This window comes from Mycteria americana, unplaced genomic scaffold (genome assembly GCF_035582795.1).
Source record: "Mycteria americana isolate JAX WOST 10 ecotype Jacksonville Zoo and Gardens unplaced genomic scaffold, USCA_MyAme_1.0 Scaffold_39, whole genome shotgun sequence".
Classification (NCBI taxonomy): domain Eukaryota; kingdom Metazoa; phylum Chordata; class Aves; order Ciconiiformes; family Ciconiidae; genus Mycteria; species Mycteria americana.
This window is the reverse complement of record NW_027445626.1, coordinates 376,914-401,016: the sequence shown is the minus strand read 5'-3', so window position 1 is coordinate 401,016 and position 24,103 is coordinate 376,914. Positions and strand designations below refer to the sequence as shown.

The following is a 24,103-nucleotide window of genomic DNA, read 5'->3' as shown; positions in this document are numbered from 1 at the left end:
TTGTGCCCCTGGCAGACAAGGGTCCCTTGGCCCAAGCAAAGGTATTGCTTGGAGAGGAGGAGTGCTGGGCTTGGGCAGAGGAACAGGGTGGCACGTGGCACCTCATTCCTCCCCCAGGGTCACCCCACAAGAGCGTGCCCAGGGGGACAAAAGCCCATCCAGAAGTGCTGCCTCGCTGCCCGGCCTCTCGTGTCTGTCCCAGCCTCTGGCTGCCTTGCGCTTTTGGGTTTGCCAGCACTTTACTGGCTCTCCTCTGTACCTGCCCTTGCACTGGGAGCTCGTGTAAACCCAGGGTTGCTCTTCTGTCCACTCTTCTGCCCTCTGCCCAGCTGTTGGCCATGGACATGCGTGCCCAGCAGTGCCCTCTGGTCATGCCTGAAGAGCTCTTTCCCGGCAGGTGCCAGAGTGGGAGGCTGGCACAGACACTGACCACAGGTACAGCCTGACTGTGCCTTTGCCCTGTGACATGTCTCATCTACCAGCAGCACCCCAACGGCCCAAGACCCCCCTGGCACGGTGTGCATTTCTGGTGGCACCAAGGAGTTCCTCACGCTGGGCCCTGAGCTTGGTGGGGCAGAGCAGGCTGCAGCAGCCAACAGCGCCTGGGACCATTTCCCCAGACTCCAAGTGCTCTGGCTGCTGCAGTGGCCAGGGACCAGAGCTGGGTAGCCCAAGGTCTCTGGGGCAGCAGCAGTTTGTCTGAGAGATTCCTGTGGCTGTGAGTTTGGAAGAGAAGCAAGCCCACAAGTGCTGTGCTGGTGTCTGAGGAGCAGCAGGGGGGGAACGATGTTTTTGTGCCATCAGCACCCCCTGAGAGCAGATGGCATGGTCATGGGGCTTTTTACCTTTGACCACCTTGGAGATCAGATGGGACATGATCAGGGGACTGCCAGAGGTTCTGGGAACACTCAGGGGACCTTGTTAGCTCCAGGATCTGTCTGGCTGGTCAGAGGGAATAGCCCCTACTAAGGATGTACAGTGATACATGATGAGGACGCTGGGAAAACTGTTTGCATCTCACACTTGGATCCCAAAGTTGCCAACATGGTCTGCAGGCTCTGCTGTGGGTCTGCAATAGACACATATCTTTAAGTGCTCTTATGGTGTAGAGAAGGGGTGCAGGGGGGCCTGGATGTGTTTGTGTCACCAACACTCCCCCAACATCTTCCTCTGGGCTGTGCAAGGCGCCATTTGGTCATGGCTTGCTTGGAGGTGATGTGGGAACGTGGGCATTTAACTGCCAGAGAGCTCTCAGTGGTTTTGTTTTTCCCAGGATTTGTCCGGCTGGTAGAAGGGAAGAGCCACTGCTCAGGACGAGTGGAGATCCATGATGGGGACCAGTGGAAAACTGTCTGTGATTCCCAATTTAGTCCCAGAGCTGCTGACGTGGTCTGCAGGGAACTGCAGTGTGGTGTGGCCCTGCCTGTTGCTGGGGCAGCTCACTTTGGAGAAAGGGTTGGTCCCATCTGGGATGGAGAGCTGCAGTGTGTGGGGAATGAATCCCTCCTCAACTCCTGCCCCAGGGGGTCCCGCAGGGACCAGCCCTGCACCCACATGAACAGCGCTGCTGTCACCTGCACACGTAAGGACCCAGGGTGGGGTGTTGAACACCGGGGATATGCTGGGGGTCGGGGAAGAGAGCAAGGACCGTGCTGGGCTGGGCGTGAGGACAGGAGGGCTGGTGGTTTTTCTGCAGCATGAAAATAGTGCAGAGGGAGAAGAAAGGCATGCTGTGCCTCTGGCCTCTCCGCCAGCTTCTGAGTGTACAAGAGCACCAATCCACCCTCAGCCCTCCTCCTCTTTCCCCAGAGTACACAGGCTTCAGGCTGGTGAACAGCAGCACGGCGTGTGCGGGGAGGGTGGAGGTCCAGGTGCTGGGGACCTGGGGGACCCTCTGTGCCTCCCGCTGGGATCTCTCGGATGCCCACGTTCTCTGTCGTCAACTCAACTGCGGCTTTGCTGAGTCCCTTCCTGGAGGAGGGCATTTTGGGAGAGGACTCGGACCAGTCTGGAGAGACTCATTCCACTGTGATGGGACTGAAGTCAACCTGGGACAGTGCCCAGTGATCACCCTGGGGGCCTCACCGTGCTCCCATGGGAACAACGCCGCTGTCATTTGCTCAGGTGAGCACCAGGAAAATGCTGCATTGAATCCTTTTGCCCCTTGTGTGTGACATGGCCACCCAAAGCAGGGGTCCCATGGCAGTACCAGGCTGAATTTCTCCCTGGAGAAAGCCTTGCGTCCCCAGAAGCCTTCTGCAGGGCTTGGCCTGCTCAGGCTGACCACTGTGCTGTGGGAGAGCTGAGGACTGAATGGAGGCAGGCACCTGCCCTCAGGGCAGCGGCTTAGGCCCCTGCGCCACTGCCAGGCCTTGGCTCCTGTGTTTCTTTCCTGTGGGATGAGCCCAGGACAGGGCTGCGGGGCTCTGCTCCATCCCTCTGGCTGCAGACAACCGCATGCCATCCCCACAGAGAGCCCTGCAGAGCCTCATCCCACCACCCAGGCAGGAGCTGCCTGGGTGCCCCCAGCAGCAGCAGAGCTGGGTGTGAGCTGGAGAGCAGGCACGGGCTTTGCCCTCTCCTCTTGTCAGCACAAGGCTCAGACTTGTCCTGTTTGGTTGGAAAAGTCCCCCTTGCCCTCCTCCCTGAAGGGTGCCATGCTCCCCAGTGCTGCCGATGGCTGTGGCATCTCTGCTCTCCCCAGGCTCAGCCAGCTTTGCATCCCTGCGGCTGGTGGGTGGAGGGAGCCGGTGCGACGGGCGAGTGGAGATCTTGCAGCGCGGGACGTGGGGCAGAGTCCTGGATGACCAGTGGGACGTGCAGGAGGCCAACGTGGTGTGCCGGCAGCTGCAGTGCGGACAGGCAGAGGCAGCCTACAACCCCCCAAAGGCTGAGCGAGGGATGGGCCCCGTAGGGCTGCGAGGGGTCCGGTGCACAGGCAATGAGACCAAGCTGACCCTCTGCAACACCTCCCTGCCTGAGAGTGCACTGGCGGAAGGGGTTGCAGAGGACGTGGGAGTCATTTGTTGGGGTGAGCAGTGCTTCATGGGCCCCCCAGATGATGGGGTGTGTGGGTAGCCATGCCCTGACAGCCACTGGTGTTTCTCCCCAATGCAGGGAGCCGGCGGGTCCGTCTGGTGAACGGGTCTGGGCGCTGTGCCGGGAGAGTGGAGATCTACTACCAGGGCAGCTGGGGGACCATCTGCGATGATGACTGGGACCTGGCTGATGCTGCTGTCGTTTGCCACCAGCTGGGCTGTGGAGGGGCGGTGGAGGTGGCCAGCTCTGCTCGGTTTGGGGAAGGCTCTGGGCAGATCTGGCTGGATGGCGTGACCTGCTCTGGGGACGAAGCTGCTCTCTGGGACTGCCCTGCCAGGCCCTGGGGGCAGCACGACTGCGGGCACAAAGAGGATGCGGGAGTCATCTGCTCAGGTCTGTGCTGGCAGCTCTGGTGGGAGTCTGGTTTGAGGGGAGGCCAGGACGTGGGGAGAGCCGGGCATGGCCAAGGCTGTCCATGGCTGCCTCTGAGCCCCTGCCTGGGGCTGTCCTGTGGACACCCATGCACGGGCACCCTCAGTCCCTCTGGGGGTCCCTGGGGAGCTCAGCCATCCCCGAGTGTTAGCGGGAAGGGCAGGGGTGTCTGTGCATCAGGGACTTCTCTCTGCTCTTGGGTGCAAGGGGCACATGCTGGCCCTGCCCCTGCCTGGCTGAGGGCCTGGGGAGTGCAGAGGTGTCCTGGCTCCCACAGCCCCACACCAGCCTCTTCCCCCTTCCTGCCTTTCCTCCCAGAGTTCCTGGCCCTCAGGCTGCAGAACAGCGACGGCTGCTCCGGGCGCCTGCAGGTTTTCTACAACGGGACGTGGGGGAGCATTTGCTCCAACTCGATGACTCTCAGCACGGTGTCGCTGGCATGCAAGGAGCTGGGCTGCGGGGACGGAGGATCCCTGGAAAGACGCCTGCCCTATGGCAAGGTGTCTGGCCCTGCGTGGCTGGATAACGTGCAGTGTGGGGAGAAAACCAGCTCCTTCTGGCAGTGTCCCTCCACTGCCTGGGACCCGCAGTCATGTGAACACCTGCGAGACGAGATCCACATCACCTGCGATGGTAACTCTGAGCCACTCGGGCACAGTGTCACCCCACCTCCTGCTTTCCTCTATGCACAGCCAAATGCAGAGGGGATATTCCTTTCCATGTCAGACCCTTCTGCTGCCGTTGGCACAAACATGACCAAAGCCACACAAGTGCAGCAGCAGTTGTCACCCAGGTTTCCAGCAGCACCTGGGGGAGGCAGAGGCATCTCCAGGGGAGGTCTCAGAAGAGATCAGACAGGCTTCAGAAGAGCCTCCCCTCCATAGACACACTACTGCTGCTCTGTGAACCAGGGACCTTTAGGGGCTGAGCAATCAGGGTCCCCCCATTCCTGCGCGTGTCCCCTGAATGACCGGGCATCAGTTGCTGCCATGACCAAGATGGTACAGGGAGGCACAAGAAGAGCTCAGCCTCGCTCTCTTCTGCACCATCCCACACAGCAGCCCCTTCACTTCAGGGTTTCTTTCTTCAGGGGCACGCCCAGAAATGTCCCCGGAGCCCTTGGCCCCATGCCCCAACTCCACGAGCTGCACAGGTATTGAGCTGCTCCTCTGTGTACCCTTCTTGTGTGGCAGGGCTCTGCCTGCTGTCTCAGTGCCATGGGAGGTCTTTGCCTTCTGCAGACAGGGAGAAGATTCGTGCCGTGGGAGGCGAGGACGGGTGCTCGGGCAGAGTGGAGGTGTGGCACCGTGGCTCCTGGGGGACGGTGTGCGACGACTCCTGGGACATGCGGGATGCCGAGGTGGCGTGCAGGCAGCTGGGCTGTGGTCCTGCGGTGTCTGCCCTGAATGAGGCTGCATTTGGGATGGGGCAAGGCCCCATCTGGCTGGAGCAGGTGGAGTGCCGGGGGACGGAGCCATCCCTGCAGGACTGCTGGGCCCGGCCCGGGGATGGCGGTGCTTGCCGGCATAAGGAAGACGCTGCGGTGCGCTGCTCAGGTGAGCGGCAGGGCTGGGACCCCTTGCTGGAGTATTGGCAGGGACCTGGGGAAGGTGTTTTGTCAATTGGTCCTGGCATGGCCCCTGACCTCCCAAGAGCAAGAGCGTTCCTGCAGAGTGCAGGAGCCTGGTGCCAGGCAGGGAGCAGCCTGGGTGGAACTGGGTGTCCTCTGGGCACTGCCCATGGGGCCCTAAAGCCCCAGAGCTATTCCCTGGGCAGCCTGTCCCACTTGGGCTGCCTGCCACCCAGAGCAGAGGCCCTGGGCCCTGTCCCGGCCTCCCTTTCTGGCACTACTGGAGGGGCAATTTGGGTGGGATGTGTCAGGGATATCTACAGACACACACGCGGTTTGTTGGGGAAGAGGCTCCCCGATACCTGCACACCCACCCTCTCAGCCCAGCTCTCCTTTTCCTCCTCTGCAGCTCCACCCAGGACAGCAGCATCCCCAACCCGAGCAGGTAACTGGTCCTCTTGCCTGAGGCTGGGTATCCCTGGGGCCAGGCTGGCACCCACACCTGGATGGAAGGGGCTCCTTGCTGGGCTGGGAAACTCCCAGGAGGAGGCACTGGGGTGGTGGTGGTGGAGTTGGGGATGGTTGGAATGTACTCAGCATGGTGGATGTTTGCCCATAAGTCACCCCTGGGACCCTCTACCCCCTGCTGCCTTGTGTGATGGGAGTCAGGGCTGGTGCTGCCCCATCGTCTCCCACACCTGGTGCTGCCCCTTCCATGTTCTTGCCTATACAGGTCCCACTCGGGGCCCTTTGCCCAGCAGCAGGAGAGTCTCTGTGCCCGTCATCATCTGCATCATCCTGGGGGCCCTCCTCTGCCTGCTCCTGGCCCTCCTGGCTGGGCAAGTGCTAAGGGCCAGGTCGGGACGCAGAGGTGGGTCCTTCCACAGCAGTCCCAGGTGGACATGTTTCCTGAAAGATCTGTGGGGTGCTGTGGGGTGTCAGTGAGGGTCACAGGCAGAGCTGGAGGGGATGAGACTGTGTGCTGCCACCTGTGCCATGCACCGCCCCATTGACTGCCTGGCCATGGGGCACCAGCAGCAAGGGTTAGAGAGAGCCCAGAAGCATGGGGGGCTAGCACTGGGGCAAGGAGAGAAATGGCAGGCTGGGGACGGCCAAGGCTGGCAGTGCTCTGGGTAGTGCTGGAAGGGGCTCTGGGGGAACAGAAGATGACAGCAGGCATGTGGGGCAGTTGGGTCCATCTCCGAGGTGTCAGGTCCCCAGCCTGTCCCTCTGCCCAGCCCTGCCCACCCCATGGCAGGGCAGGGGCCCTGCTGTAGACCCATGGGGCAGATAGGGAGCAGCTCCAGGTGGAGAGGAAACATGGGAGCTGCTCCAGGGTCAGACAAGGGGGCATGTCCCAGGGGCCAGAGGGGCATGAGCGCTGACTATGAAAGGATGATGCGAGGGTGATGCTGCCCCAGATGATCTCCACAGCAACGTTCCCCTCACTGGAGATGCAGCAGCCGTACCTGGAGAGTGCAGTGGGGCTGCGCTGTCAGACCAGTCCTGGGCTGGCCCAAGCAACAGGTCTGGGGAGCACAGTGGGATCCCATCACCCCTCTGCCTCTCCCTGGGCCAGCCCTGCCTCTGTCCCCAGGCTACCAGACAGCTCAGGAGCTCTTTCCCGAGGCCGTGTACGAGGAGATCGGTTACAGCCCAGTGTGGGAGAAGCAGGCGAGGTTTGGTCGCTCAGGTGGGTGTGTGTCCTCCCTGGATGCACATAGGCAGGACCCTTTCCCCTGTCCCCAACCCAGAGGTGATCCCCTGAAGCCCCCACACTGTGGTCCCTGCAGCGCTGGGGCTGTGTTGTCTGTGGGGGAGAATCCAGGGTGTGGGTCCAGGAGAGGAGCTTTCTCCCCACCAGCTTTGCCCGTCCCAGCTGCACAGCCCCTCTCTTCCTGCCCCTGCACCCCATGTGACACCTGAGGAGTGAGGGAAGGGGCTGTCCTAGGGCAGCTCTGGGAGCACCTTTGAGACAGTGTTTGTCCTGGGGGAGCTGGTTAAATTCCCCACCCTCCTCCTCATGCAGCCCCAGCTCTGTGGGTCCCCCTTCCCCAGCAGCACTGACCATGAGACAGGTCAGTGGGGCTCGCTCCATACCACCTGCTCTGCATCTCTCCAGGCTCCTATGCAGAGGAGTCCCTGAGCCAGCTGCAGCCCTACCCTGGGGACACCGAGGAGGAGGATGGTCTGAGATCAGCACCAGGTAATGGAGCCAGGAAGGTGTTGGTCTCCCTGTAGACATGTGATGGACAGAGGTGTCACGGAGTGTCACCATCAGAGATGGGGAGGACATGGGGGTCTCCTGTGGTGCTGCCAACACCAGAGTCTCAACCCTGTGTTTCCATGTGCATCGTCCTGTCCTCTGCTCTGCAGGACATATCTTCTCACTGTCAGCACATCCCCTCTCCTTTCAGATGTTCTTGTTGTGCCTGGAGGCGACCCAGCAGATGGCTATGATGATGCCAAGGAGGTTCATGACTTTGGGGAGGGTGCTGCTCCTGAGCAGGGAGCTTGGGAAATGCCCAGGGTGCCAGAGGAGGGAGCAGGCTCCAGGGATGCACTTGGAGGTGAGAGGGAAAGATAGCGCTGCTGGTTCCTGGGGTGCCATCCCTGGTGCCACCCCTGTCGCTATGGTCCTGACACCCAAACCTCCTGGGCAGGGGGAACCTGCTGCGGGAGTTTTCCTTGGAGGGACTGTGGGTGGGAGAAGCAGCCAAATGTGGTGAGGAGCAGGGAGGAAGGTGATGTACAGACCCCATGGGCCAACTGCAATATCCTGCCTTGCTGCTTGCAGGGGGCAGCCTGCGCTCCCGGAGAAGTGCTGGGGTCCCTGGAGCTGAAGGAGACACCTTGTCCCTGTCCCTGGGTAGCATGGGCTATGATGATGCTGAAGAGGTGTCTGTGGCACATCTCCATGAGGACACAAAGGCTGTGACACCACATCTTGGTGCACAACAGTCCCTGAGCCCCAGGCCAGGAGAACCCATCCCTGCTGTGCAGCTGGGTGCAGCCAGGAGGGAGGAGAGCTCTGTGCAGCTGGGAGAGCTGTGAGCACCAGGGAAACATCTCCCTTTACCACGGGCAGCAGAAACCGCCTGCAGTTTCCTCTATTTTTATTCCCGCTTTTACACTGTGCGTCCATATTGGTTCTTATTAAAAGTCTCTGAGGGCTTTGACCCAGAGCTGGGGCTTGCCTGCCCAGGTGTTGGGTCACCTCCCTGAGGCTGATGAGGGGGAGCAGAGAACGATGACACAGTGGCAGGCAAGGGGCACATCTCAGGGACAGCAGGCTCGGGGTCAGGCTGTGGGGCTGCGAGAGCCCATGGTCCCTGGGGAATAATCCTGCTGCTCACCCCAAAACACCCCAGCCATCCCCAGGGGGGATCATGGCCCACGGATTACCTCCCACAATGGTGAGGATGCAGCTATGCTCCCCACTGCCCCAGCACAGGGTGCAGAGCCACTTTCTGGGACACACGGGCTGAGATTCCCTCTCCTCATGCTCTGCCAGGAGCCCAGTCTCCATGGGCTGTTCCATGGGCTCCAGCCCGCACCTGCCTGAGGCTGGGGAGTCAGGGCAAAAGCAGCCCTGGAGATGCTGGGGATTGAACCCAGGACCTCCCACATGCAAAGCAGGCGCTCTGCCACTGAGCTACATCCCCTTGACACCTGCCAGCAGGAGAGACACTCTCCTCCCGTGATGTGTCTATGACAAGCACAGTCCTGTTGTCCCCTGCGTGCCCAGGGAACCTCTGCAGAAAACAGCACTTGAACCCTTCTGAGGTGGGCAAGCTGGGACTGCCTCTGTGCTGGGGCCTGATCCTGGCACAGGGCTGCACTGCAGAGTGCTGCCCCTTCAACGCCTCAGCAGGGCAATGGGGCAGAAGGAGGCTCTTGCTGCAGGTGCTGCTCCCACGCTCTGGCCCACTGTGGGATGGGTCGATGGAGAGGAGAAAACCCCTTCCCCTGAGCCTCCTCTGCCACCCAGGGCAACACCCCTCTGTGCCACATCTGTCCCCAACTCCACAGCAGGAGCAGTGCAACAGGGTGAGGGAAATGCCCTGCCTGGGGTGAGGTGCCCGCAGGCTCCGATGGCATCCCAGGGCATGCTGTGGAGGGGACGTGGTGGCAGAAATCTTATACCCCTTCTCCAGGCACCAGGCCTCCCCCTGCAGCCCTCTGTTCCCCAGCATCCCTGGAGGTGTCTTGAAGAGCAGGCTTCCATCTCCATGGGGCTGGGCATGGGGGTTGGGCTCAGGGACCTTCCCATTCCTTCAGCGCTGATGACTGTCCTGGGAGCAAAGCAGTGCCCTGGGACAGCCCTGGCTGGGGTCTCTGTGGCAGGGTGGGTGAGTGTGTTCAGCTGGTAACTCAAAGGCTGATGGTTTGACCACATGCAGGGATGGTGTCCTCATGGTGGCACAGCTGGGACAATTGTGTTGCCCAATGCCATAGAGTTTTCCCTGCTGAGCCCCTGCCTGGCAGAGAGGGTTTGGGGGAATCAAAAGCAGACCACAGTGCCTGTGAACTTCTGGAGTGGTTGAGTGGAGTTAAGGGGATGGACTGCTCACCTCTTCCGCTTTGCACACATGACCCCAAAACCCATCCACAGTAATAACTCTCCCATTCTTGCTCAAGAAAGACCTAGAAGGACTCTTCTGGAGCAGTGATAATCCTGCAGGCACTACCCCTGCGGCCAAGCATGTTCAAGCTCGTGCTCAAAGCTGACAAGACAGTAACTGTGCTTGGACAGACAGTCTCTCCCTCTCACCACCTCTCACTTGCGCTCAGTCACAACAAAAGGCAGACTTCTCTGCACATGCATCCCTAAGGAGCCAGCTGTGAGGCTGCAGAACTGCACAGAGTTAGAACATGCACGTTGCTATGCGACTGTAGTCCAGTATGTGCCATTCCTTGGCCTGACTGGGGAGAGGCTGAGACTGGAGACAGAGGGAGATGTGCTGGGTCACAGCTGTCACTGTGTTCCTGAGGGGTGAGCAGGGCTCTGTAGCAGCAAGAGGTTGCAAGAGGGGAGCCCAGCAGCTTGTTGGAGCTCATGAGCAGGTCTTTCTTCCTCTGTGCAGGGACTGATGGCTGTGAGGGGCTGCAGCTGGTCTAGCCAGTGCAGTCTGGTGGGTGAGTCTATTTGGGTACGGCTTTGCCAGCTGTCCTTGACACATCAGAGGTCTCGCTGTGACAGACCTCTGGAGGGAGGACGCTGCCATTCAGGCCTCAGCTCCAGGGAGTGCCTCTCCCTGGGACTGGGGGGACAGTGGCCTCCCCCATGGGCAGTATGCTCTGGTCTGCAAGCTGAGGTCCAGGTGCAGGATGTGTGTGAGGAGGGGAGCAGTCTGTGCACCATCAAGAATGACAAAGAGGAGAGAGACACGGTCTTTGCAGAGACCCCATAAAGGAAAGGTGCCAATTGCTGTGGAGCAGGGAAGGAGGGACAGATGGAGAGCACCCCAAAGAAGCACTGAATGGAGAGTCCTGTTGAGGGGAAGGCTGGGGACTTGTAGAGCAAGAGGAAGGCTCCTTCTAACCTGCAGATCTGCAGCTACAGTGCAGGGGCAGTGCTCTGGCAAGAGGCGAAGGAGCAAGGAGGGCCAGGGTAGGCTGGAAGAAGCAGGCAGGCTCTGCAAAAAACTGAGCGAGGATAGCACTGTATCAGCCCACGGTTGAACCAGGGACCTTTAGATCTTCAGTCTAATGCTCTGCCAGCTGAGCTACTTCAGACCTGCCCCAGCAGCCGTTGTCCCAATTCCACCCCTGCCAGGCCACAGGCTGACACACATGAGGAGCATTCCTTGGCGAGGGTCCCAGGGAAGAGCTGTTCCTGGCCCTGGGCAGAGGGACCTGTCCTCTCCCTGCCTCCATGGCCAGGTGGGCTCCAGATTTGGGTGGAGGCCAGCTTACACTGGGCATGCCAAAATGTGTGTGGGACTTCAGTCCAAACGTGACAGTGGCAAAGCAGGTGGGCAGGCCAGGCACGTGTAACTGCAAAGGCTGAGGGTGGAAGAAGTGTGGGGCTGTTGGAAGACCTTATCTCCTTCCCCATGGAAGGCCTCCTCCCCACCCTTTTTTCCCCAGCTCAGCTTCACTCCTTTATTCCCAACTCTTCTACCTCCTCCCCTCTGAGCAGCGCTAGGCCATGGGGAAGGGGGGTTGTGGTCAGTCCAGAACACTTCCTGCCTGCTGCTCCTTCCTTCTCACACTTTTCCCATGGGGTCCCTCCTACAGGCTACAGTCCTTCAAGATGAACCTGCTCCAGTCCTTCAAGATGAACCTGCTCCACTCTGGGCTCTCCACAGGCCACAGTTCTTTCAGGAATTACCCAAATTCTCCAGCATTGCGTCCTCCATGGACTGCAGGGCTTACATTGTCCACCATGGTCTTCTCCATAGGCTGCAGGAAAATACCTGCTGTGCTGTGGTATTCTGCTTGGGCTGCAGGGGAATATCTGCTCTGGTGCCTGGACCACCGAGGGGGTGGTTCTCCTCCTTCTTCACTGACCATAGTGTTGCAGGGCTCTTTCTTACATGTTTTTTTTCCACTAACTCCTATTCCAGTCTGGAAGTTGTGCCCCTTCTTAAATACATTTTCACACCCGTTCCACCAGCTTTGTTGCTGGGCTCAGTTTTGGCCAGCGGTGGGTCTATTTTGGAGCTGGCTGGACCCAGCCCTGTCTGGCATGGAGGCAGCCCTTGGTCTTCTCTCACAGAGGTCACACATGCAGCCTCCTCGCTACCAAAACATGGTCATGGACACCAATGCACTGTGTAAATCTTTGCCTTGCTAAATGGTGTCCCCTGCTCTTCCCTCATCAAGAAATCCAACCTAGTTGCTGGGGAGGAAGAGAGAGCAAGAGAGAAGGCCTTGATGCTGTGAAAGCACTCTTCCGCAAATAGCTACAACACTGGTGTATTATAACACTGTGATCACTGTCCTGGTTTTGGCTGGGATAGAGTTAATTTTCTTCTTGTGGGGGTGGTTACAGCAATGGAAGCAGAACAATTGGCAGCACAGAGGCAAACCCATCTGGGCTGCAGCACTGTGGCAAGTTATTGCTGCCCGAGTAGAGAACCTGGTTGTAAAAGTAAGTCACGTAGATGCTCACGTACCCAAGAGTCGGGCCACTGAGGAACATCAGAACAACCAGCAGGTGGATCAGGCTGCTCAGATTGAAGTGGCTCAGGTGGATCTGGACTGGCAACATAAGGGTGAGTTAGTTATAGCTCGGTGGGCTCATGACACCTCAGGCCATCAAGGAAGAGATGCAACATATAGATGGGCTCGTGATCGAGGGGTGGACTTAACCATGGACACTATTGCACAGGTTATCCATGAATGTGAAACATGCGCTGCAGTTAAACAAGCCAAGCGGTTAAAGCCTCTGTGGTATGGAGGGCGATGGCTGAAATATAAATATGGGGAGGCCTGGCAGATCGATTATACCACACTCCCACAAACCCACCAAGTGCTTACAATGGTGGAAGCAACCACCGGATGGCTGGAAACATATGCTGTGCCCCATGCCACCGCCCGGAACACTATCCTGGGCCTTGAAAAGCAAGTCCTATGGCGACATGGCACCCCAGAGAGAATTGAGACAGAGAACGGGACTCATTTTTGAAACAACCTCATAGACACCTGGGCCAAAGAGCATGGCATTGAGTGGGTGTATCACATCCCCTATCATGCACCAGCCTCCGGGAAAATCAAACGATACAATGGACTGTTAAAGACAACACTGTGAGCAATGGGTGGTGGGACATTCAAACATTGGGATGCACATTTAGCAAAGGCCACGTCATTAGTTAATAGTAGGGGATCTGCCAATCGAGCTGGCCCTGCCCAATCAGAACTTCTACACACTGTCAAAGGGGATAAGGTCCTGTAGTGCACATAAAAAACATGCTGGGGAAGACAGTCTGGGTTACTCCTGCCTCGGGCAAAGGCAAGCCCATTCGTGGGATTGCTTTTACTCAAGGACCCAGGTGTACCTGGTGGGTAATGCCACCAGGGGAAGTATGGGGAAGTCCGATGTGTTCCTCAAGGGAATTTGATTTTGGGTGAGAATAGCCAATGAACTAAATGGTTTTATGTCACTTGCTATATAATACTGTATGTCATCACTTTTATGGTTACTATACCAATATAGTATAGTAACCATATGGTTACTTATATGGTTACTATATCAATGGTATTTCAGTAAGGATCACCCAGATTAATGAAGAATGAGCTTTGATGAAACCAAGCAAAGTGCAGCAGTGATGGAACGAGAACTGGCTTCAGCATGCAACAATGCAACACCACGCACCATCTCTCCTGCCCTGAAAGACTGTAATGACAGATAGAGCCCAAAGTCATGGACTAAATGAACTCAATGGACATTGTAGAGGGATGGCCCATAGACCAAGGGAATGATAGCTGTGTGTATATATCTAGAGACAGGGAAAGTGGTGGTGATTAATTGTATTAGAAAGGGTAGAACCTGGGCATGACATAGATGGTATAGAATAAGGGGTGAACACTGTCCTGGTTTCGGCTGGGATAGAGTTAATTTGCTTCCTAGTAGCTGGTATAGTGTTGTGTTTTGGATTTTAGTATGAGAATAATATTGATAACACGCTGATGTTTTGGCTGTTGCTAAGTGGTGTTTACGTCAGTCAAGGACTTTTCAGCTTCCCATGCTCTGCCAGGTGCAAAAGAAGTTGGGAGGGGACACAGCCAGGAGAGTTGATCCAAACTGACCAAAGGGCTATTCCATACCATATGATGTCATGCTCAGTATATAAACTGGGGTGAGTTGGCTGGGGAGCAGGGGTCACTGCTTGGGGACTGGCTGGGCTTCGGTCGGCAGGTGGTGAGCAGTTGTATCAGTTTTTTTTTCCTTGGGTTTTGTTCCTCTCTTTCTCTCTTATTGTTTTCCTTCTCACTACAATTAATTATTACTATTTAGTTTTTGTTGTTCAAATTATTAAACTGTTCTTATCTCAGCTCATGAGAATTCTTACTTTTGCTCTTCCGATTCTCTCCCCCATCCCACCAGGGAGGGTAGGGTGAACGAGAGTCTGTGAGGTACTTAATTGCCAACTGGGGCTAAACCACAATAAAGGCTCGACTAAAGTCCAAGTAGACAACATGCACAGCCTTCCCCTCATCCACTAAGCGGTTCGCCTTGTCATAGAAGGAGATCAGGTTAGTCAAGCAGGACCTGCCTTTCATAAACCCACGCTGACTGGGCCTGCTCACCTGCTAAACTCCAGTCAACTGGCACCTTCCCGCTTAGCCAGGACTGCTGAGAAAGGATTGAAAGATGCTTGGTGGGGACTTCTGCCAGCTCCCTCGGTACTCTTGGGTGGATCCCATTCAGCCCCATAGACTTGCGTGTGTCTCAGTGGTGTAGCACATCACTAACCATTTCCCCTTGGATTATGGGTGCAACAGTGGGAGATTTGTCTGCTCATTCCCTCCATGGTCTCTTCAGTGATGGCTCTCAGTGGGGACCACTAACAACCTCAGAAACTTGGAGGTTTGCTGCTGACTTTTACTTCTCTAGAGGCCAGTTCATTCCACTTTCAGTATCTGCAGTTCAGGAACTTGGCACCACAGGGCTCATTCACATACAAAATGCCCTAAGAAGCCAAGTCTCTGGGCATAATTTTCTTAATTCCCCAGTTCTTATGTGGTTAATTAGAGAGATTTCAGAAGTGAAAAGATTTCAATAGTCAAAAACAATAAGAAAGGATTTCTTTTTCTTCCCCTTTTCTTCATTTGTCTGCTGACACATTAAGGGCTATCAGCAATCTCCAAATCACATTGAAAGTGAACATATTCAAGACTGAATATGTAGAGAAGGCAAGGCCCTGTGTGTCAGACACTCTATGGGCAACCTTTGTCCCTCCCTCCAACCCCACATGTGTCTCATCAGGCACCTGGGATTTACAGCACCTTTGTTCACATCTGAGCTTTCTCCACTACAGTCTGTAGCTGCATGTTTCAGCCCATTGGCACCAGTTTCCACCTGCTTTGCTTGGGGAATGAGCTGCACCCAGACACAGAAGGATGTTTCTTAATTGCCGAAAAACAAAACCAAAGGAAGGCATGGTGCAATAAAAAATAAAATGCACTCCTCTGCTGTCTATTAAGTGCACATTACTTCCCCTGAAGTCCACTCTCCACAGTGGATAGCCTTAGACCTATAGAAAACACATTTTTGTGTCAAGCACAGATCCCAAGAAACCCCAAAGCACTCCCTGCCTCGGGCTCTGTCCATATTCAGTCTTGGCACACAGTGAGTCCCACGCTGAACTCACAAGCTCCCTCAATCCACAGAGGGAAGCAAAGACACAAAGTGTACAAAAGACTCTCTTTTGACTAGCCAAATCTGCATTCATCCCAACATCTCTGGGTTACAGGAGCATGTTCTTTGTAGCCTCTGCAGCATCCAGACCTACTCATTCCTCATTCTCCTCCAGCGCTGGACAGCTTGGGTGCAATTGTCCAGGCTTCCTTTTCTACTCAAGAGAGAGCAATCCGTTGTCTCGACTGAGATGCTTTGCCCTACCCTGCCTGTCCAACAGCTCCTGCTCCAGATATGCTCCCAGCAGCCCTGGGTCACATTTCCTAGTACCATGTCGGGGCTTCAGCTACTTTCACGTATCTTGGAGGCAGTGGCCACCTCTGTGTGGGCAACTGTATCAGCCCTTGAATGAAGATGTTCAGCAGAAGTTGAGACGTATGCAGAAAAAGCCTGGGTGAAATAAGTGTATAAGAAGCCGTCATTTTCAGAACTTTGATGCTGCTCTGTAAATTCTCACAATTTATTCGTAGGCTATGGGCATGGACCAGCGAGCTGATGGCACTTTCTCTCCCTCTATGTAAATACAGATTGATACATCCGGTCCCTTCTGACTGGTAATTTTGACTTTGCTCAAGTAGCCCTTGATTTGATTCCTATACAGCGTTGGCTGTTTTCCTCCAGAGTCCTGCCTTGAGGCACAAAGGCCTGGGATTAACTTTGCTTCTTCTTTAACTGTCCCTGAAGTAGTACCAGCTCATTATGGTGTCCTTGAATTTACTTTCAAGTTTCAAATGAGATTTGTTATAGACCAATTCTATTGTTGGAGGATGCTGTCCTTGAAGACCAGATGTACTGAGCTGGGCTACCATTGGATCCCCAGTAGAACTGCCCAGAGTAGGACAAAGTCTGCTCCTCTGATGTCCGGCAGGCATCTGCAGTCTCCTATTTTCCTTCCTCAATCCCCTCAGGAGCTGGGATCCAATATTTTAGGGTGACGACAGCCAAGACTTACAATGATCTTCACACCTCTGACCAGATCTTCCTTGCTGGCAAGTGTCAGAGCCAGGCTTGCCTTACATTTGTTGGCCCACCTGGCAGCTGTGCTAAGCAGTAGTCCCAAGAAACTCCAAAAACTGCCTGGACTGTTTGCATGCTGCAGTGTGCCCCTTCCAGAAAATGCCAGGGTCATTAAAATCCCCAGCGAGGCCCAGGCTTCTACATCCAGAGACTCCCTGGCGGTGCTTAGAAAAGACTATGCCCACTTCTCCACCCTGACTGGGGGTTCCTCATCTCCCACCACAATGTCACTTTTACTGGCCCCTCCGCTGATCCTCACTCACAAGGGCTCAACAAAGTTTTCACTTGCCCGTAGAGGAGCTCCACACATCCCAGCAGCTTCTTCACTTTGAGAGAAACCCCACAGCTGAGCCTAACAGCCCACCTGTCCTGAAAAGCCTGTACCCATCCATTGCAGCACCCCAAGCTGTGTGACTTGTTCTACCACGCCTTGGCAGTTACTCCATCGACGCCAAGAAGCACAGGCTCCAGCTTGTCCTGGCTCTGCCCCTGGCTGAGGGCAAGGGTGCACATTTGGGCTGTAGCACCTCAGGGGAAACCTGGTAGCAAGCCTCCAAAACCCCATGTGTGCAAAGGCTTTGCTTCAGAGCAGAGACATGCCAGGGTGGAAAGCAGATGGAAGACTAAAGCTGAAATTGGATGCCAAGAGAGTGAGGCAACCCTGCTGTCCCCAGGGACAGAGAGAAACAGGGCTGGGAAATGCAGCCCTGGAAAGAAAGGGGTTTACTTCAGTGGTGTCTCTGCTGCCCCTGAGGGTGGATGGGAAGGTGATCTCCATGGATGACAAGGTGCTGCTGACAGGCCCACTGTCAAAACTGGTCCGTTGGTCCGTTCCTTGGCTGTATCCTCAAGGGGCTGACTAAAGGTTGGTGGAGAAAAAAACCAGTAGTGTGAGAATGGAGACCCCCGTTGGAGACCCCAGTTTGGTGTGCCTTGTGTTCTGGACTGCCTTACGTCTCCTGGATAGAAAAAGGACAGACCTTGCCACCGTGCAGTGGTGGCAATCCGTGGCGTGCACAAAGGCACCAAAGCTGTCTGCAGTGCTGTCCGGGGTGTCTGTCACACTCTTGCTCTGAATGGGGATGGCTTTCCTGGGCTGTACCTGCCAGCCGCATGTCGTTCTGTGCCAGAGCCTTGGCATCTCATATAACACTACAGGCCTCTATTTGCACATTAAATAGAGTAACTGTCCGGAATTTGATTAGGCAATGTGGGGATGAAAACTGTTGTTATAGTCAGTGGAGATCTAGGCAAGCCAGCTGATGGAAAAGACAGAGAAACGCAGCTCTCCCTATGACACAGGACACTATTTGGTCAGGAGGCAGTGTAGGCTGCCAGAAGATAGTAAATAGGGGCAGGTGCAGCTGTCTTGCACATGCCTTGGGCAACCACTGGTACCTCAAACATAACCAGATATTTCATCTAAACAGCCACCTCCTGCCCTACCTCTTCATCATTTACCACGGGAGCTGAGACAAGGACCTCACATGCAGGTGCCTCTTTAACGCAGGCCTCAACTGAGGCAAGAGGAATGCCGCCTTCCGTGGGTTTGTGACAGGCATGGGAGGGAGCTGGGTCCCCCTCCAGCGCTAACAATAGAAATGCAGGCTGAGATGCCTCAATTGACTCAGCTGAATCCCTTCCCTCAGCAGGAGTAAAGAAGATCCCTGCCTATCATTGTCTGGCTGTCCTGCCGAATAAGAAGACAAAAAAGGTGATTTTTAGACCTAACTCTGTCTCCGAGAGGAGCAATGCCACTGCAGGAAAGAAGTGTCTCTCTGCAGCTGAGGGAGGGAACATTCAGCCTGTTTCACAGCAGGTTCCCCTGGAGCCCCAGGGACACCTGGAGGGAGCCCAGAGGGGCAGAGGAAGTGCTGCCTTGGGCTGCTCCTCTGCTGCTCAGCTGGGCCGGGCTCCTGGGATGCAGGGAGCTCCTGGCAAGTGGGCAGCACTGCAGAGAGACAGCTCTGCCCAGGAGCGGCTCCTCCAGAAAGTGCAGCAGGGCTGAGGGCAGTGTCTGCAGGCACCGAGGGGAGACGAGTGCGCCAGAGAGAGCTTAAAGGCAGTCTGGGGTGGGAGGACAGAGCTGAGCTTGTTCACAGAGAAATCTTCACAGCATGTGACACAGTAAGTCTCTGGCAGCAGGGCAATGCAGATGAGTCTTGCAGAGCTGGCACATCCCATGACTACTAGGACCTGTGAGGATGTCTGTCTTGGCTTCTCTGGGGTGAAGAAGGAGGACGTAGTCCAGAGCAGGGCTTCCCTGTTGCACTGTCAGAAGGTTCTCCCGGGGATGGCTGCAGGGGTGTGAAGCCGGGTGTGCAGGCAGGGCTGCCCAGGGCTGTCCTTCAGAGCAGGGTCCCTGTGCCCCAGGGGGCTGTGTGCCAGGGCAGGGACCCTGCTGCCTGCCTGGGTCCGCACTCAGCACGCCCGGGGAGCTCCCCATGGTGCTGCGGGGGGAAGCTCTGTGTGGAAGGAGCAACTCCTGGCAGGGCAGGCAGGGTCCTGCTGTTGAGAGGGTGCTGCATGGACCAGGGCTGCTCACAGCTCCAGGTTACCCCCAGGGCATTTCCAAGGGGACTTTTCCAGAGAAAGGTCAAAATGGGGATTACATTAAATGGAAGGATTCAGTGCTTTGTGTTTTCTCTTCTTGGTTGGCTGGGTGGGCAGTGGGAGATGGAAATTGATTTCTGCACTCTAGAGAAGACCCCCGTTCTAACTAGGATTTCTCTGAGTGTCTCCTGAGCTCCTGCACATACAGAGATGTCCCTGGTCAGTGCCTTGCTGCCAGGAGATGTCTGCAGGGCAGAGCAGAGAACACAGCGGGTGGGATGGGGTCTGTGAGCACAGACAAGGAGGACACATGGGGACAGAGAAGCAGATCCCAGCAGAGCCAGCTCCAGGCAGCAGAGTCACGGGCAGGCAGGGAGAGGGAGCTGCTGCCAGCAATGCCATGGGAGGGGCTTTTGGGCACCTCCCTGACATCCCCTGCAGCACAAACACTTTCCTGGAGCACCCCCCTGCTCTCCTCTCCCATCCAGCACAGCTTCTGCCCCCAGGGTCTTGGGGTTTCAGGCTGAGTCTTCTTCTTAGCAGCCTGACACCCCATAAGGAGAAACACCTGAGGGCCTGTTTGTCTGTCCCTGTCCTTCCTCCCTTGGCAGGAGCATTGGGGCGTTTCTCTGTGTTTCCCCTCCTGTCCTTGCTGCTTTTGTCCCCACCTTACCTGGGGGCTCTGGGCACTGCAGTGTGTGGGGCTGGCAATGAGCTGACCCTCACTTCAGGGCACCCCATCCTCAGGATTTTTGACTATTTTCTGGGGGTCCTGCTGGGCAGCAGGCTGCCTCCCCACAAGGGTACAGCTCTCCCATGGCATCTCTGTGCCCCAGAGAGGAGGGAGCCCCATGGAGACGAATATTCGGTGCTAAGGCCATGGCAATGCTGCTCATCATCTCTATGTGGGCAGCTGCAATGAGCCCTGTGTGTCCCTGGCTGGGAGGGGGGAGCTGAGATCCTTCTCAGGTACGATGAGATGGCAGGGAGGGCTTTGGAGATCTGCACTCGGAAACTGGATTCCTCTGCTCTCAGCAGTGTCCAGTTTCTTCTCAGGGGATCATCGGGGTGTGATCATCCTCCTGCACAAAGAGCTGCAAGGAAAGGGCAGCTGAGACCAGAGCTGATGGAGAGAGCAGCTCTCCATAGCCTGCACTAAGGGACAGTCCCTTTGCCTGTCAGCACACACACGGTTTCACTTGGAGTGCAAGAGGAATGCCAAGGCTTTCTGCCTTAAAAACACTCCTCAGTTGTGGTGAGGCAACTGGAACAAAATACACAAACCAAAATCCCCACAGCTCTCCTCTGCTCTCAGGTGAAATGGGAGCAACAATGCGGCAAAGCTCATTGGTATCAAAGGCGGATTTAATCCGAGATGGCCCTGTGTTCCTGTTTACCTTTTGCTGTAGGGCAGGACCGACACTTCAAGAGTCCACAGCAGAGCTCCCTGCTCCCAATGGCACCCTCTGCCAACACCACGCAGAGCTCATAAAAGGGACATGACAAAGGTCTTCATGAAAGGGGCAAGGAAGTCTGGGGGGTTTGCATGAGAACTGGAATAGGTTTTGCTCAGAGAACTCTGCCTTAACTTCTCACTGCCTTTTCCTCCTTGGACAGGTGCCCATGCCCAGAAGCAGCAAATGTCCAATGCCAGCTCCATCACTGAATTCCTCCTCCTGGCATTTGCAGACACACGGGAGCTGCAGCTCTTGCACTTCTGGCTCTTCCTGGGCATCTACCTGGCTGCCCTCCTGGGCAACGGTCTCATCATCACCACCGTAGCCTGTGACCACCACTTCCACACCCCCATGTACTTCTTCCTCCTCAACCTCTCCCTCCTTGACCTGGGCTCCATCTCCACCACTGTCCCCAAAGCCATGGCCAATTCCCTGTGGGACACCAGGGCCATCTCCTACACAGGATGTGTTGCACAGGTCTTTCTGTTTGTCTTTTTCATTTCAGCTGAGTATTTTCTTCTCACTGTCATGGCCTATGACCGCTACATTGCCATCTGCAAGCCCCTGCACTACAGGACCCTCCTGGGCACCAGAGCTTGTGTCCACATGGCAGCAGCTGCCTGGGGCAGTGGTTTCCTCTATGTTCTGATGCACACTGCCAATATATTTTTAATACCACTCTGCAAGGGCAATGCTGTGGAGCAGTTCTTCTGTGAATTTCCCCAGATCCTCAAGCTCTGCTGCTCAGATGTCTACCTCAGGGAATTTCGACTTCTTGTGTTCAGTGCTTTTGTCTTTTTGGGATGTTTTGTTTTCATTGTGCTGTCTTATGTGCAGATCTTCAGGGCTGTGCTGAGGATCCCCTCTGAGCAGGGACGGCACAAAGCCTTTTCCACGTGCCTCCCGCACCTGGCTGTGGTCTCTCTGTTTTTGATCACTGCCTTGTTTGCCTGCCTGAAGCCTCCCTCCATCTCCTCCCCATCCCTGAATCTAGTGGTTGCTGGTCTGTACTCGATGGTGCCTCCAGCAGTCAACCCCCTCATCTACAGCATGAGGAACCAGGAGCTCAAGGTAGCAGTCTGGAAACTGATGACTGAATGTTTTCCAAAAACTATAGTGTGTCCATCTTCTTCAATGCATGACTCATAATGTCACTCAGTACAGGCCCAGCCTTTCTTTATTAGTTTCTGTGGTTGTCCTTCTTTCTTTTTTATTTTCTTGCTTTTTTCACTTGTGATCATGTTGTCCACAAAGAGATATGGACACTCCACTTCTGCTTCATTATCTACCTCACTAGTGTGACCCAGCAACTGTGTAAATAAGGAGCTATACTCCTTCTCTAATTGAACAAAATAAATGTACTTGCATTGTCTGGTCTGTCTGAGACCCAAGCAACTAAAACCGAGCCAAATGTTTTTCCTCATTGGTTCCCTCCCAAGTTAGAGGGGAAAAGAAGGACCTAAAAGCTTCCTTGGAGAAAGGGCAATGGGGCAATCATGGAGTCCCCTCTACCTGGAAGGGAGAATGTTCCCAGCCCTTAGACAAATCTCTTCCTCCTCTCTCTCATGACCTGCATGGTGTTTGTGCTTGGGAAAACTCTCGTCATCATGCTGGTGGTGGCAGACCAGCATCTGTACACTCCCATGAGCTGCTTCTTGGGGCATTTGTCTTCCCTGGAGACCTTCTACAGATCCACCACCCTGCCCCAGGTGATGGCCCACTTCGTGACTGGGGACAGCACCATCTCTGCTCATCACATTGTTAGTACTGTTTCCTGCACATTTGGCATGTACGGAGGGTTTACTACTGGTGACCACATCCTATGATGAGTAGCGGGCTGTGTGCCACCCCCTGCTCTCTACAAGACTCATGAACGGGGACATCTGTCTCCAGAGGACAGCTGCACCTTGGCTAGGGGGATTTCTGGCAACTACAGTAATCATTTCAGTCATGTCCCAGAGAGAGTTCTGTGGCCCCACTGGAGTGGACCACTTCTTCTGTGAATTCACCCCATTGCTGGAGCTCTCACACAGTGGCACTGTGACACTCATGCTCTTGCCTTTTAGAACCTGCTTTTTAGATCCCATCCTCCCCTTCCTGTTCACATGGGCATCCTGTGCATGCATCACAGCTGCAGTGCTGGGGCAGATCTCCCATCCAGTATGCGCAGGCAGAAGGCCTTCTCCACCTGCTCCTCTCAGCTCACTAGTGCCACTGTTTTCTATGACACCCTCATCCTTGGGTATGTGACGCCCAGAACAGCTGTCCTGAGAGAGTTTGGCAAAGCCCTTTTTCTACACCATCCTCAGGCCCCTGCTCAATCCCCTGGGGGGAGTGGGACACTGAGAAAAACACTCAGGAAAGCTGTGAGCTGCACCGAGAGCCCATGGCAGCTGTGGGCCTGCAGGAAGAAATCGCTTCTGGTTCTCTTTTGAACCAGCCCAGAGGACCTGGACTGGCATATGCTGTGTCCTGGGCACTCCCTTGGAAGCATGGGACATGGAGAGGCTTTTGGTGTGGGCAGAGGCAGAGAGGTAAGTGCTGGTGGAGCTGGCTGGTGTCATCGTGAGACCTCTTTCCAACAAACATGTTGGAAAAGCCAGAGAGATCAGAGAGGTTCCAAGGTCCTCAGAAAAGGTCCTCAGAGAATATCAAACCCATGTTCAAGAAGGGCAAGAAGGAGGACTGAGAGAATGACAGGCTGGTCAGCTTCCCCTCAGTCCCTGGGAAAGTGATGGGACAAGTCCTCCTGCAGCCATCTCCAGGCACTTGAAGGACAAGAAAGAGGTTGCTGAACCCATGTGGGAGGTGAAAGATGGACATGTTGTGTACCCGGACTTTTGCAAGTCCTTGGATGGGATCTCCCGTAGACTCCATAGAACAGGCTGTTGACTTCTGGACTGAAGAAGTGGACGATGTCATGGGTGGGAAGTTGGCTGAAATATCAAGAACAACTGCCATCAGTGGTACAAAGTCCTCTGAGGAGCCAGATACTAGCAGCATCCCTCAGGGATCAGCAAAATCTCATAAACAATCATCCAAAACCTAGCAACCCTGGAAATTAAGACTTTTTCATCTGTTACATAGCGTTCTTGTTCTGCACAGGTTTCAACTTTTTTTCTAAAATTGACATTCTGGGCTTGAGTCAGTTGTTCGCACAGAGGTGGCCATTGCATCCAAGATACCCTGGGGTAACTGAAGCACCTGTGTGGGAAAGGTAACCCAGGAACCCTTCTGGTGATGAGCTGGTTTGCAGGCAGGGTACCTCTGGCAGGGTGCAGGGCATCGCCTTCCTCCAGTGCTGCTGGGTGGGCTGTGAAGAGGCTGTGAAGAGGACTTTCAAGCACAGCAGCACAATGTGTCCCCTTGGATGCTGGCTGTGAGGTCACTTCTGAGTGGTCAGCAATGGGGAGAGAGTTATTCTCAGGTCAGGAAGGTCATGCGAAAGCTGCCCCCAACAAGATGACACATTTGGGGAGGTGAGGAGGAGCCCGGGCAAGAGAAATGGGAGATTTGGGTGAGGGAAGAGAGGCTTGGCCAACAGACACAAAAGGCCTGTAGAGGTCAAATGGCTTATAGTGATGTTGCTGTGAAAACACAGACTGTGAAAACATTCATGTTAAGCCCTTACACTATCTCTAACCAGTAACCTTCAGCCCTAACATG

At 55.4% G+C, this 24,103-nt stretch overlaps 2 protein-coding genes and 1 non-coding gene across 3 annotated transcripts; 2 read left to right on the top strand and 1 right to left on the bottom strand.

Annotated features, from left to right (window-relative positions):
* The first annotated feature begins 2,676 nt into the window (after nucleotides 1-2,676).
* LOC142403564 (scavenger receptor cysteine-rich type 1 protein M130-like) lies at nucleotides 2,677-20,054 on the top strand. Its single transcript, XM_075489810.1, has 9 exons — nucleotides 2,677-3,031; nucleotides 3,118-3,432; nucleotides 3,790-4,104; nucleotides 4,713-4,985; nucleotides 6,476-6,544; nucleotides 16,319-16,399; nucleotides 16,524-16,718; nucleotides 18,080-18,141; nucleotides 20,019-20,054. The coding sequence occupies exons 1-9, from the start codon at nucleotides 2,677-2,679 to the stop codon at nucleotides 20,052-20,054; spliced, it is 1,701 nt and encodes a 566-aa protein (XP_075345925.1).
* Nucleotides 8,635-8,706, bottom strand: TRNAA-UGC (transfer RNA alanine (anticodon UGC)). Its single transcript has one exon. It is a non-coding gene; the product is annotated as a tRNA-Ala (tRNA).
* A 566-nt stretch (nucleotides 20,055-20,620) lies between the features above and the next one.
* Nucleotides 20,621-21,586, top strand: LOC142403563 (olfactory receptor 14C36-like). The gene has a single exon (XM_075489809.1). The coding sequence runs from the start codon at nucleotides 20,621-20,623 to the stop codon at nucleotides 21,584-21,586; it is 966 nt and encodes a 321-aa protein (XP_075345924.1).
* The last annotated feature ends 2,517 nt before the right edge of the window (nucleotides 21,587-24,103 follow it).